The sequence below is a fragment of the Cervus elaphus genome, chromosome 12 (assembly GCF_910594005.1).
Source record: "Cervus elaphus chromosome 12, mCerEla1.1, whole genome shotgun sequence".
Taxonomy (NCBI): Eukaryota; Metazoa; Chordata; class Mammalia; order Artiodactyla; family Cervidae; genus Cervus; species Cervus elaphus.
Window position 1 is genome coordinate 33,874,831 of NC_057826.1, and position 14,257 is coordinate 33,889,087.

Sequence of the window (14,257 nt, forward strand, 5' to 3'; positions counted from 1 at the left end):
GTTAAAAATGTGAGAGGAAACCAAAGGTCTAATACAGAGCCAAAACTCTGTATGATCTACTCTTCTGTTTAGGACTGTATTTTACTATTAGCTCACCACCACTTTCATGGGAGGAAGGGGGACTGAGATAAAACACACTAATATAAGCTCCATTATCTCCTAAATGAATTCATCAAATTAAGAATAAATAGTGAAAGTTAGCATTAAGTAAACGGTTTTCAATCAACTATTTGGAATGGTAATGCTCTCACCATTTTTCTCTTCACAATATAGGAATGTCCTTCTTAGAAAAAAAAATTAAATGAAGAACTGATCATGGAACGAGAGAGAATAATCACAGAAATGGAACACACATAGATTCCTACTACCCTGTTTACGGACTATAATTTTATCTGCAACTTAATACCTCAGACAAAACCAGTAGAGACTTATTTTTAAAACCCTAAGAAATGTTAAAGAAATAAAAGTATTCAAAGTGTAAAAGCTATTTTTATTGAGCTATAACCAAATTGTCAATTTATACTTTCTTCACATATGGAGAGGGGAGGAAATTTTACTCAGAATTACATAGTAACTTGATGTGAATATTTCTCCCCCTTACCTTGCTGAGCTGCTTCATGCTCTGCTGTTCTCTTCCTGATATAGCTCTGGACTTCTTCCCACCTCCTCTCAGCTTCTTGAAGTTGAACCTGAGGAAAGGATAAGTCAGCGCAAACACAGGATTTCAATTTACAGAAAAAAAGCATCCTCTATCTTTACTGTTGTGCCATAAAACTGCTTCTTCCAACAACTAGTCACTAGTCTCCCACATTTTAATAACATAGGCAGATGTGCTCAGCCTGATAATATGCACAGATATTATCAGTCACAGCCATTCTACCCGCTACAGATACAGATTTACAGATTAGAGATTTCAGAAACTCCTTATTTGTGCTGGTGGATCAATATAGCTACTACTGGGTATATATATATACTGACCCACTTAGCTATGATGAGCTTTCCAATAATCTTCCTTCAGGTGATAGGCTTTTCAAAAGACAGGATGATATCTTTATTGCTAAATTTTAGTAGGTTCCTAAAATTCTTATTTTGAGGTATAGCACAACACTTCAATTATGACTATAATGTTTAATGTCATTAATCTACTTATCCATATCCACAGAGTACAAACATCATATTTACAAATGCCACCAGCAAATATATTGGCAAGAAAAATATTTTATTAAAGAAAGGACAACAATATCACTCTCCCACAGGGACCCATGAAAACTTCAAGAAAGCAAAAACTACGCTACTTTCTACATCCAATTATCCTCAGAGCTCTTTTAACCTCTACTACTCTGGAACTGGTATTAAGGTATATCATCTATATTGATGACTTAGGTAGGAATCTATCCAATACATTTAACTTACAGAAACTGAACTGTTCAACAAATCCTCTCCCCTGTATAAGGAGGAACAGACAATTCTACTCATCACTCTACTCAATATGCACAGGCTAAAATGTGCAAGAAAAATAAGTCCACTCTTCTCTCTCAGTCAGCCTAAGCAACCCCATGCATGTCTTCTCAGTATAAGCATCTAATGGCACCAAGTGCCACTCTGGTGTCTAAGGAAACTGTGTGATTTTTTTTTCTACTATGGCTCAAGTGAAAGCAACTGGAGTATTACTTGGCCTCGTGCTCAAGCAACAGAAAATCATCTATTCCAATGCTGAAATAAAAATAGACTCTACTAAACTTACTTAGAGATCCACGTTATTGATAAGTGATGCTGAAGGTGATTTTAACCACCTATCAAAACTTTGATTTTTGTGTTATACATGCAGACCCTCACCTCCACACATAAGGTGAAATTCTATTGTTTATGCCTGTCAATCAGCTAATATCAATTTTCATATCTTCAAATAGTCTTTAACTTCAAACTCAAGCCTGTATTCAATTCTGTCATTAGTGTACATGTTTCTATACAGGCCCATTAAGCCTCAAACTACATTTCTCAAAAGCTACATACACTTTCAGGTTATTGGATTGAAAAGCCACATTACTTATGAAATGATAAATAAAGGTAATGTTTCACCTTCAACTGAGTAACTGCTTGCTCAGCATTCTTCTTTTGGACTTCCTCTTGCTGTAGCTTCCCTGTTTTCTCAGTCAGCTCATTTACCAACCTAGCATAATCCTGGCGCAGTTTGTTTAGTTCAGCAGACTGCCTGAAAACAGTTAACTGGATTAGGAACCTTCCATTATTACAAACACACGTAAATGAGTAAAGAAAATATGTGAGTTTTGCTGAATTAGTGATTCCACTTACAGGTAAATGACAACGAATGCTCTAAGTGTCTACTAATAGTGAATTTGGTTGAATATAATGTCTGAATCATTCTGATGACAATAATACAAATACTAAAATTACCATAAAGTAATCAAGAAAAATGGGTAACCACACACCATGAGCATGAATCAACAGTATCACTCTCAAATCAGTGTTCTGAATCAACCAATCAGAATAGTTATTCTATGTAAGCATGCTACTAGTCTTCTCTAGGACTGTTTCTCAAAGTATGCCACTGTGCATGCTTTGCATGCTCAAGTATGGCTCAGACCAACTAAATCACTATCATAAGGAATGTGTCTTAACATGCAGATTCCAGGACTCTACCTCAGAGCCACTAAATCATAAACTTAGAAGGATAAGACTCAAGAATATGATTTGCAGCTAACATGCCAGATATTCTTCAGATTAATGAAGTTTGAGAACTACTGTTAAAGGAAATAGAAGGTTTAACACTTGCTAATTCAGTCTCTTAAATTTGTAAGCTATCCCACTGGTGGCACTAGTATTTATCATACAGTTTAACTGAAGAGGTTTTTCAAAAGCAAGAGGATGGGTTTTGAAAATTTATTCATTTTAAAAACAAGTGTAAAAAACAAAAGTCTAACCAATTACTATCAAACACATTTTGGTGACTGAAGAAAACACTCTACCATTCAATGAAAATACTGTCAATTTTATTAAAAGTAAAGCATTTGGGAACATACTTGCTTTCCAGTTGGTTTGCAGTGTTGCTGACAGCATCTCTCAGTATGCCATTTTCCTGCTTCAAGTGAGCTATCTCTGCCTCCATCTGCTCACGAACTTGCTGGAACTAAAATTATTTTACACACATAAGATTTAGAAAACAATAACCGCCAGAGCTAACCTCAAAGAAAATTTATCATGATGAAAAGTAAAAAAGCATCAATAGAATGAAGTCTGGATATCCTTCTCAAATAAATATAAGCAAATTTAAAGGATAAATTTTGATAGTGACCAATACAAAGTAAATATAAGTTGTCAGAACATTAAAGAAAGCAAGTAGAGGCTGGATGCTATCATATGTAAAATAAATACTTAAGATGCTGTTTTAGAACTGAAAGATATTTTTAGAAATCTTTCCTACACAAGACTCATACAGAACTGAAACTGTATTGATCCTAGAATATGTCAATTAAGTTAGCAACATTTTAATAAAAGGTTTTAGTAATCAAAAGCTTACAGACTGAAAATACATTTGAAACATTTACATTAAGTTACAAATTAAGCCATATCCAAGTAGATGGAAAATTCACTATACAAAAATCTACCTGCTAAAATATTTGGCTTCTAGTTTTTTATTTCAGAATTATAGAATCAAAAGACAAAGAACACTGAAACTTATATTCCCACATCCTCACTTTAGTATGTGAAAAACTCTTAATAATTTTTAGTAAACCTATTCAATTAAAAGGAAAAAAAAAGTATATGCTGCTAATTCTTAGAAAATTTATCACATATAAACCATATCTTGACCTCTGCAAGCAATCAGTTTCAAAAAAAAGAAATAATCACTTCAAAACCCTTAACCTTCAATAAAAGATATTGCTGAAAGTGAGAGTGAAAGTGAAGTCGCTCAGTCGTGTCCAACTCGTAGTGACCCCATGGACTGCAGCCTACCAGGCTCCTCGATCCATGGGATTTTCCAGGCAAGAGTACTGGAGCGGGTTTCCATTTCCTTCTCCAGGAAAGATATTGCTACAGCTATCCAACTACTTTTCAAATGAATGTAAGTCAGAATTAAGAGGGGAAAAGATCACATGAGGTCAGGAAAAATCAGTTCTTCAATAATCTGGTTAATGGAAAAGAATATTTCAAAAGACTGGGGGCTGGGAAGATGGAAGACTGAGCCAAATTAAAGCATCCAGGTAGTGGATGGGTTAAGAACCTGAGAAGACATTCATTCACTTTTTTTTTCATTATTAGTGGCCTTTCCACAGAAACTACTACTGGAATTCTGATAACAGTAAAGAATTATTCATTTTTCAGCAGACTACTAATGTGATCAAAGCACTATTTTACAAATAAAAATCTTGTGCTAATTATATATTAAATTGGAAAAGAGACCTATTAAGAATGCTATAACTGGGGCTGTGTAACAGCCTAGAGGGGAGGGAATGGATCGGAGGAGGGAGGGAGACTCAAGAGGGAGAGGACATATGTACATCTATGGTCAATTCATGTTGATGTATGACAGAAATCAAACCAATATTGTAAAGCAATCAATCAACTTAAAAAAGTAAAAATTAAATTACCTTCTCAAAAAATAAAAAAGAATATTGTAATTATGCTAGTAAGAAATAATAAACTAAGGTCATATCTAAAAACTGAATGCAAGAAAGACTAGAAATAAAGTATCTTTAAGACTTTAGAACAAATTGTAGATTGGGCAAGTGAGAGAGAATTCAAAGGATTCAAGCATAATAATGATAATGCTTCAAAACATTAGAAAATAAAAACAACCTGACCAAAATCAACAGTTTGATTTTACACACATGTTAATTTTGAGGTGACAACAAGCACTTTCAAACTGAAGCATCAGCTGGCAATGGAAACAATTTCAAAAAAAATCATTGATCCACAAGGTTCAATTAAGGGGAGTATTATAAGCCCACTTGACAAGCAAGCCAAAACCATATTCTTCAATAGCCTTTTAATCAATAATAAAGATGATATTTCAATGGAAGGGAGGGTGAAGAAAGAAGAAAGAAAACAACGAAAAATCACTGGTCCAGACCTAATGGAAATCATGAAAATGGATTAACACCGTAAAAATAGAAAGCACTGAACCCTCTAAAATGTTCAAAGAAAACAGGCAAAAATAAGAACACAAAACTGAAGGTCACTTAAGCTAAACCATTATCATTTTCCCTCTCTTCTCCACTGCATCACCACGCCCTATCTACTACCTCTTTTTTATTAAATAAATTCCCTCATTATCAGTGTCTTGACTTAAGGTTTTTGTTCTCTTACTTGGATTCTGGCAAAAGTCCTCCAACTATCCCTTGTTCCACTCTTCACACTGCTGTCACTCTGCATACAATGTCAGAGTAATAATTTAAAATACTATAAACACACTGCTGGGTTGCTTAAACTCCTTCACTGGCCCGCCAGTCTTCAGGTATGTTGTTCAGTTGCTAAGTCCTGTCCGGCTCTTAGCGAACCCATGGACTGCAACACACCAGGCTCCCCTGTCCTTCACTATCTCCTGGAGTTTGCTCAAATTCATGTCCATTGACATGCCTTCAGGTATATAAGACCTTTATTTATTTCTCTAGATCTCTTCATTCCAGCCCTGAATGCCAAATACCAAAACTATTACTATATTTCTCATAAGCTGTTCTCTCTAGACAACCTATATCAAAAATACCTGGAGTGCACTCATTAAAAAGCTCAATCCTGGGCCCCAGAAGAGACCTACTGAACCACCAATCTCTCGGGATGGGAAGGAATTTCACTGGGTAATAAGCCTTATACCCAGTGCCCACTCCTTCACTCTCTTTCCTGACAATGCCTAATTGTTTCCAAAGAATCAACAAAGTCTGTTTATCATTGCTAACAAGTCTTCCCTAACAGTCCTTCTGTTCCCCACCTCTCATCTCCATTGTTCCAAAGCACCAGATGCTTACCTCTATTGTAACAGAGTATTCACTTGTCAGTTTCCAGCCTCCCCACCTAAAAATGTTGCTTACTTAAGGAGAGGAAGCCAGTTTAATTAGCCATTGATACCAAAGCCAGCACAAGACACTTGAAAGTTTGCTAATAAAATGAATACAACTATTTAATTTTGTATTCAAAGAATGTGGAATAAAATCCTACATTCTAACTTTACTTTCACTTCACTTTTCAAAGAACAAAAATATACCTTCATCTGCATCTGTTGAGTCTCTTGATAACTGACATGCATTTTGTTTTGAAATACATTATGTTCCTTTTCTAACGTTCCAATCCGATCTTTCATCCTTGCTATAACCACACTGCTTCTTTCTTTTTCTGCCATCATTTCCTAGAAGAGTAAATCAGAAAAAAAAAAAATTTGTGAAAAACTTGTTACTTAAAAAAATAAGAACAAAAAAAAAAAAAAAAAAAAAATAAGAACAAGATTTTACTAAGAAAACATATTTAACATCAGCAAAAATGATGTCAGCAAAACAATCATGAATTCTGAAATAAGTACTTGCTTAAAAACCAAGGTCAAAGGTTTAAAAAAAATTGTCTTCTACATCTTACTTGCTCTTTATACCGACTCCCTTCATAAACACTTAGCTGCTCTATTTACTCATATTTCAAATGTACTTTTGGTCTAACAGTTAAAGAGCTGAATGTGGGATTAAATCCTACATCTAACTTGATTATAAAAAAGAACATTTTTAAAGCAAAAACAGTTAATTCTTCATTATTTCCAGGTACCAGCTCTCTTCTGGAATACAGAAAAGACCCCCGGGGAAAAAAAAAACTGTCAAGAAGAGAAAAATCTCTTTCCTATAGGAAGAGATAAGGATATGTTTATAGCAGAATAGGGAAAGTAAAACTCACAAAGTTTTATTATCTTCCCAAATCAAACATTAAAAGAGTGATTTCGCTTTGTGTTGCAGGTATTATGAACCCCTAGAGGAAATATTAATTACTAAAATGCAAGAAAGCCAAGCAACTTTAAAATTACCTGCAGGTATGATCAGTCCATTTCCTCAGATCTAAGAAACTGCTTGACAAACTAAGCTTTTCATTTAACTAAGAGCTGCCCATTAGCATGAGTTTATTTACATGTGCAAATTGTTTTACTGATGTACATAATACATTTAGGAAAAGTATACACAATACATCTTGAGTATATAGCTCAATGAGTTACACAAAAGTAAACAGATTCTTTTTCTAATTTTTAAAACAATCAGAAAATTATAGTTTCTAACCTTATGGAAATACTTATTTTAGCAATCATAACTGATTAATCTTAATCTGACTGTTTTCCATTGACTTTTATTCACCTCAAATTCACAGAAAAGATTCTATATTCAAATGAGGCCATTCTCATAATGTAATCTAGTAGCTACATAAATGACAGTGAAATAAACTTCATTTACTCTACTGTATTTAACATCTAAAAGGAGAAAAAGCACTTCAGGAAAAATGAGACTACATTTACTATAAAATTTCAATTACGTTCTCAGTCTACATGATCTTTTAAAATGTAACTGATGCAGAATATCATTAGTTTTGAGTATATAATGATTCAATACTTGTATTTATTGCTAAATCATCACCACAATAAATCTAGTTAACATTATCACCACACGTAGTTACAAATTTTTTCTTGTGATGAGAACTCTTCTAACAACTTTCAAATATACAGTGTTAATAACTATAGTCACCATGCTGTATATTACCTCCCCTGGACTTACATATTTTATAACTGGAAGTCTAGTTTTATTTTTTAAGTTTTTTTTTTAAACCTCTTTTTTTTCAAACCTCTCAGAGTAAAAAGGGTTTAAAGAACTTCACTGATTAAAAACTACCTATATAATAGTTTCACATTTATCCAACAAATTGGATTTAAACAAGATCACACTGAGTTTTGTGCTTCTATAGAATAATTCTAGGTCAGAAACAATTGAAACATGCTCCCAGAGTCCAAATGCTTCCATTATTCTGAAATTAGTATACCTACAAGTACTGCTATTTTAAATTCAAAATTTGACTAAAGGATATAATACCATGAAATAGTGGTATTTCTACCACTTAAATTCTAAAAGAAAATTACTTTCACTGGGTGTAAATTTATTACATGAATAAATGAGGAATTATAAACAATTTCTAAAATCCTTCACTGCCTCTGATTCAGAAAGTATAACCCTCAAATACAAACATGTCTTCACCTGGGTTAACTGCTTACACCGATCCTTCATAGCAGCAGCATCTTCCTTCAGAGCAGTAACTAACTTGTCTTTTTCTTGAAGTTGATGAACAAGTGCGGTCAACTCTCCTTTATTGTACTACAATTGAGAAATCAATACAGAATTGTTAATAATTAACAACCGTTAATAAAAATTATGAAAATGAACTATCTGATATGAAGTGTTCTTAGGCCAAGGCAGAGTTCACTATTATATATAAAACAGAATGACTGCCAAACACTGTCAGTGAAATATCATTTGGAAAAATCACTATATCATTACATGTTCTGATGTATACAACAGGACACATATCAATCAAGAAACAGATTTTTACAAAGAATTACAGACTTCCACTTTTAAACAAAGTCAAGACAGTACTCTCTCCCTCCTAAAGATCAAAACAAGGAACATGAAACCTAATGCAAACTGAACTAAAATAAAACAATCAACTGTAATGTCAAAGCATAATATCAGAAAGACTGCCAAAAGTAGTGGAGATCAAAGCAGATGCTCAACAACCCTGCTGGAATATACCCCAGACAACAGAGGTGCCACGGGTTACATAGCTATCCGAAGTTAACAAGCATACACTGAAAGGTAAAACCAACAATCCCCCATTTGGTATCAGGCACAAGAACAATGATAGAAGGTAGGAATTTTCTTACTAGGAGGTCCCAAGAAGCAGAAGTAGAAATGTAGAAGATATCAGACAGATAAACCTAATTCAAAGAGGGCAGCTAAACAGTGAGGCAGTTACAAGAGATTCTCTACAGTGAGATTCTCAGTAGTGAATGAAGTTTTTTATCTGAGAAGGAAAGGCTCATAGCCCAAAGAGAACTGTGGGGCTTGGCCCTTCATTCTCAACCTCTAGCCACAAAGATGATGCAAGAGAAACACCTCTCATTGGAAAGGGTGTATTAATGAAAAAGAAATAAAACAGGGTCTATGTAAGATAGGAGAAAAAAAGCAACAAAAGCAATAAGAAAAACCAAATGCCAAGTGCAGAAAAATAACTCTAAAAAGATGGTCAAGAACAGACAAAAACTGTGATTAAAAAATGTCACCATGACTTTTTAAAGTCTAACATACCAACAATTTTTTAAAACAAGAGGAAGGAACAGAGCTCACAAGAAATAATTCAGAAGAAAAATAAGACCACAAAATGAGATGAAATATGAGTTGGCAAAACCCAAAGTAGAAATAAAAGTAACACCATATGAGATATATAATCCAATTAGAAGCAGCAAACAGAAAAAGATGTGTTGCTGAAAACATAATAGAAGACACAGAGTTCAGAGTGTAGAGAAGTAAATAAAAATAAGTGGAAATAAAGCAAAAGTTTTATCTTTTTTTATGACCAAAATATGAAAAATAAAGACAACAGGTAAAGAAGATCCATTTCAGTCCCTCAGTCATGTCTGACTCTTTGCAACCCCATGGACTGCATCACGCCAGGCGTCCCTGTCCATCACCAACTCCTGAAGCTTGCTCAAATTCAGGTCCATCGAGTCGGTGATGCCATCCAACCATCTCATCCTCTGTCGTCCCATTCTCCTGCCTTCAATCTTTCCCAGCATCAGGGTCTTTTCCAATGAGTCAGTTCTTCCCATCAGGTGGCCAAAGTATCAGAGCTTCCGCTTCAGCATCAGTCCTTCCAAAGAATATTCAGGACTGATTTCTTTTAGGACTGACTGGTTTGATCTCCTTGCAGTCCAAGGGACTCTCAAGAGTCTTCTCCAACACCACAGTTCAAAAACATCAATTCTTTGGTGCTCAGCTTTCTTTATGGTCCAACTCTCACATCTATACATGATTACTGGAAAAACCATAGCTTTGACTAGACAGATCTTTGTCGACAAAGTAATGTCTCTGCTTTTTAATATGCTGTTTAGATTGGTCATAGTTTTTCTTCCAAGGAGCAAGCATTTTTTAATTTCATGACTGCAGTCACCATCTGCAATAATTTTGGAGCCCAAGAAAATAAAGTCTGTCACTGTTTCCATTGTTTCCCCATGTATTTGCCATGAAGTGATGTGACTGGATGCCATGATCTTTGTTTTTTGAATGTTGGATTTTAAGTCAGCTTCTTCACTCTCCTCTTTCGCCTTCATCAAGAGGCTCTTCAGTTCCTCTTTGCTTTCTGCCATAAGGGTGGTGTCATCTCCGTACCTGAGTTTATTGGTATTTCTCCCAGCAATCTTGATTCCAGCTGTGCTTCTTCCAGCCCGGCATTTCGCATGATGTACTCTGTATAGAAGTTAAATAAGCAGGGGGACAATATACAGCCTTGACGTACTCCTTTCCCAATTTGGAATCAATCCATTGTTCCATGTCCACTTCTAACTGTTGCTTCCTGACCTGCATACAGATTTCTCAGGAGGCAGCTCAGGTGGTCTGGTATTCCCATCTCTTGTAACATTTTCCAGTTTGTTGTGATCCACACAGTCAAAGGCTTCAGTGTAGTCAATAAAGCAGAAATAGATGTTTTTCTGGAACTCTCTTATTTTTTTCGATGATTTAATGGATGTTGGCAATTTGATCTCTGATTCCTTTGCCTTTTCTATATTTAGCTTAAACATCTGGAAGTTCTTGGTTCACGTATTGTTGAAGCCTGGCTTGGAGAATTTTGAGCATTACTTTGCTAGCGTGTGAGATGAGTGCAATTGTGCAGTAGTCTGAACATTCTTTGGCATTGCCTTTCTTTGGGATTGGAATGAAAACTGACCTTTTCCAGTCCTGGGGCCACTGCTGAGTTTTCCAAATTTGCTGGCATGTTGAGTGCAGAACTTTCACAGCATCATCTTTTAGGATTTGAAATAGCTCAGCTGGAAATCCATCACCTCCACTAGCTTCGTTCATAGTGATGCATCCTAAGGTCCATCTGACTTCAGACTCCGGGATGTCTGGCTCTAGGTGAGTGATCACACCATCATGGGTTATCTGGGTCATGAAGATCTTTTTTGTATAGTTCTTCTATGTATTCTTGCCACCTCTTCTTAATATCTTCTGCTTCTCTTAGGTCCATACCATTTCTGTCCTTTATTGTGACCATCTTTGCATGAAATGTTCCCTTGGTATCTCTAATTTTCTTGAAGAGATCTCTAGTCTTTCCCATTCTACTGTTTTCCTCTATTTCTTTGCACTGATCAATTAGAAAGGCTTTTTTATCTCTCCTTGCTATTCTTTGGAACTCTGCACTCAAATGGGTATATCTTTCCTTTTCTCCTTTGCCTTTAGCTTCTCTTCTTTTCTCAGCTATTTGTAGGGCCTCCTCAGACAACCATTTAAAAATAAAGACAACAGGCAAAGAAGATCCAACTTATGCTTAATAAATACCCATTTCAATTCTTTCAAGGGACACTGACTCTCTGGATTGAAAAGACATGCTTTGCCCAAGGGAATATTTATAGAAGAGTCAATGCAAAGTCACATTAAATAAAGAAGTTTATGACAAAAGAACTGACATCAAGATTTGAACCCACCATTAAGCTGTAGAATTAAGACTGAAACAATCATAAAAGGTACAGTCACAAAACAAACATTAAATATATAAGTATCTTATAAACAAATGCTATAATTTTAAAAAGTGGACAGGAAAAGAAAAGAGAAAGTAGGAAAAAATTTAAATAGACTTCCTCTTATTATACAACATGGAGCCAAATAGTTAATAAGTTTGCATTGGAAGAAATCACATAATGAAGGCAAGTATATTTAAAGGCCAACATGAGGAAATTAATAATCAACTAAAACTTATCAAATACATTTTAAATATTTTCTTACTATTTATCACATGAAATTAACATTTTTGAGCAATTACTTTATGCTAGAACTTTAAGCATCTATTGTGTACTATCTCATTTGATTCTCAAAACCTTATTATCATTCCCATTTTAAAAACAGGGAAACTGAGGCACTGAGGTTAAGTAAATTATCTAAAGCCACAAAGCTCAAAGTAGTAACATATAGATGTGAATCTTAGGAAATGTGACCCTACAGCCCAGGATCTTAACCTATACTCTAAACATAAAACGGAAGTGTCATAACTTTTTTAAACACAAAATGCCTTTGTGTTTAAGTTATAAGACACTTCTGTTTTATGTTTAGAGTATAGGTATGTATGTGTACATACATACACAGAACATTTCCTCTACAACTCTGTAAAACCACTCTAGCTTCTACTCTGTTTTCCTCTTCCCATCTATGCTTATTCAAAGTGAATAAGGACGGTGAATAAGAATATGCTTATTCACCGTCCTTAGTCATCCACCACTTATTTACAGTCTAGTAGTACAATGAAAGTGCTTTCACTAAAGATATCAAATCCATTTTTTCAATCCTTATTCTCCCTGATCGCTCTAAAGCATGCCACTGGTGATTTTTTACCACCACTTCTGAACTCTCTACCCTTCCTAAGCATCTGTGATTCCACTGTTTCTTGGTGTTTTTTCTCTCAGTATCCTTTGTGGTGGCTTTCCTTGACCTTTAAATATTGATGCTTCTCAAGGTTCATTCCTGAGCTTTCTTACCTCTCCGCACATCCTCTCTGGACCAACATACATCCCCTATATGTACTGGTGACAGTTGATTACCTTCCAAAACTACTCCCAATGCAAACTATTTTCAACTCCATAGAAATATATATTCAACTGTGAAATGATTATAACCACTTAAAGTTTCAAAGTATGCCTAAAACAATTCCCTAAAAATTTTCAAAACCCTCTGCTTTCTCTTCTTCTGCAACGTATTCATGAATAACCATTCTCACCACAATTTACCCAGTTACCCCAGAACAAAAACAAACATTCATTCTAGACTCTTCTTTAGCCACCATATCTAATCAGTCAGCAAGTCCTCTAACTCCTCTATCTCTATCCCACACCTATGCTTGTATTCCTGCATTTATCTTCTCCCTTTCTCTGAGGTGGTCTTTATTAGATGTGAATATTCACCTATTTCTGGGATCTTGAAATCTACTAAAAGGTCTGACCAAGACTCAATTTTTATGACATGAAAAGAGAGTAATTAAATTCACCTAGTCTTTTCCTGATACAGGGGATCTACAAGGGCACTAAGTCCCTGAAGATAAGAATAGAGCCATTCCCTGAGAAAGCCAGAACAAGATTTAATTGAAAGCCAAAGTTTCCAAGAAAAAGGAAAAAATGTGAAGTTTCAAAATGTGCACTCTATTTCAAAACATTATCTTTAACAATTCCCAACTTCATTCTCAGCCTGCCTAACATAGCTATCAAGGGGAGTCTGACTAATCTCTAGAGTTCAAAGCTGTCCCAAGCAATAAAATGACTACTCTTGCACCCATAAACCACCAACCACAACTTTAGCCAAAAGAGAAACACCTGAACCAATTAATTTTAAAAAGGAGTAATTTCAAACAGTAACTAACTTCAGCTGGAGGTTCTTCCCTGCTAGGACATTTTCTCAAACCTCTAAGAACTCTTTAAAGATATATTAAGATACACACTTGCAAGAAAGTTCCTTGCAAGAGAATTATCTGACTTTGGATAGAAAGCCATACAGTTATCACACTTATTTTGAGGATCCTTGAACACATCCTTTACTCTGAACCATTGCTGGCACCACATGGAGACTAATAAGCATACTACATTATAAAATGCCACAGATTTGTAAAACACTGTCAACAGATACTTGGAAATACGGACAGACATAATGTCATCACAAATGCTATGACAAAAAAATTTAGATGGTTATGAGAAAGTCTATGAGGGAGAATAATTTAGACTAGGAATTCAAATTAGCCTTAGATGAGGAAATGATATTTAAATGGAAAATTGAAGGAGGAATTAACCAACTGAAGAAGTTTGGGGGTAAAGGCTTAGGGGTTTTATGACAATCCAGACAGAAGAGAACATTTGGTATGCTTTAATGAGAGGATGAGGAAAATATCATGAGATAAGGTTACAGAGATAGACAGACATAGGCCTTTGAAGGAATCTAGATTATGTTTTAAGTGCAAAGAGAAAGGCATCCAAAAT

The 14,257-nt window shown here is 35.0% G+C and overlaps 1 protein-coding gene across 5 annotated transcripts in view; it reads right to left on the reverse strand.

Moving 5' to 3' along the window:
- The window catches only part of KTN1 (kinectin 1), a 111,834-nt gene that overhangs the window by 55,700 nt on the left and 41,877 nt on the right, over positions 1-14,257 (reverse strand). For all 5 annotated transcript variants that reach the window (XM_043919280.1, XM_043919283.1, XM_043919282.1 and 2 more), the window contains 5 exons: positions 8,229-8,345; positions 6,221-6,361; positions 3,042-3,148; positions 2,080-2,212; positions 602-689 (listed from right to left, as the gene is read on the reverse strand). In XM_043919280.1, coding sequence (XP_043775215.1) covers positions 602-689; positions 2,080-2,212; positions 3,042-3,148; positions 6,221-6,361; positions 8,229-8,345 — 586 coding nt within the window. The remainder of the gene's footprint in view (positions 1-601; positions 690-2,079; positions 2,213-3,041; positions 3,149-6,220; positions 6,362-8,228; positions 8,346-14,257) is intronic.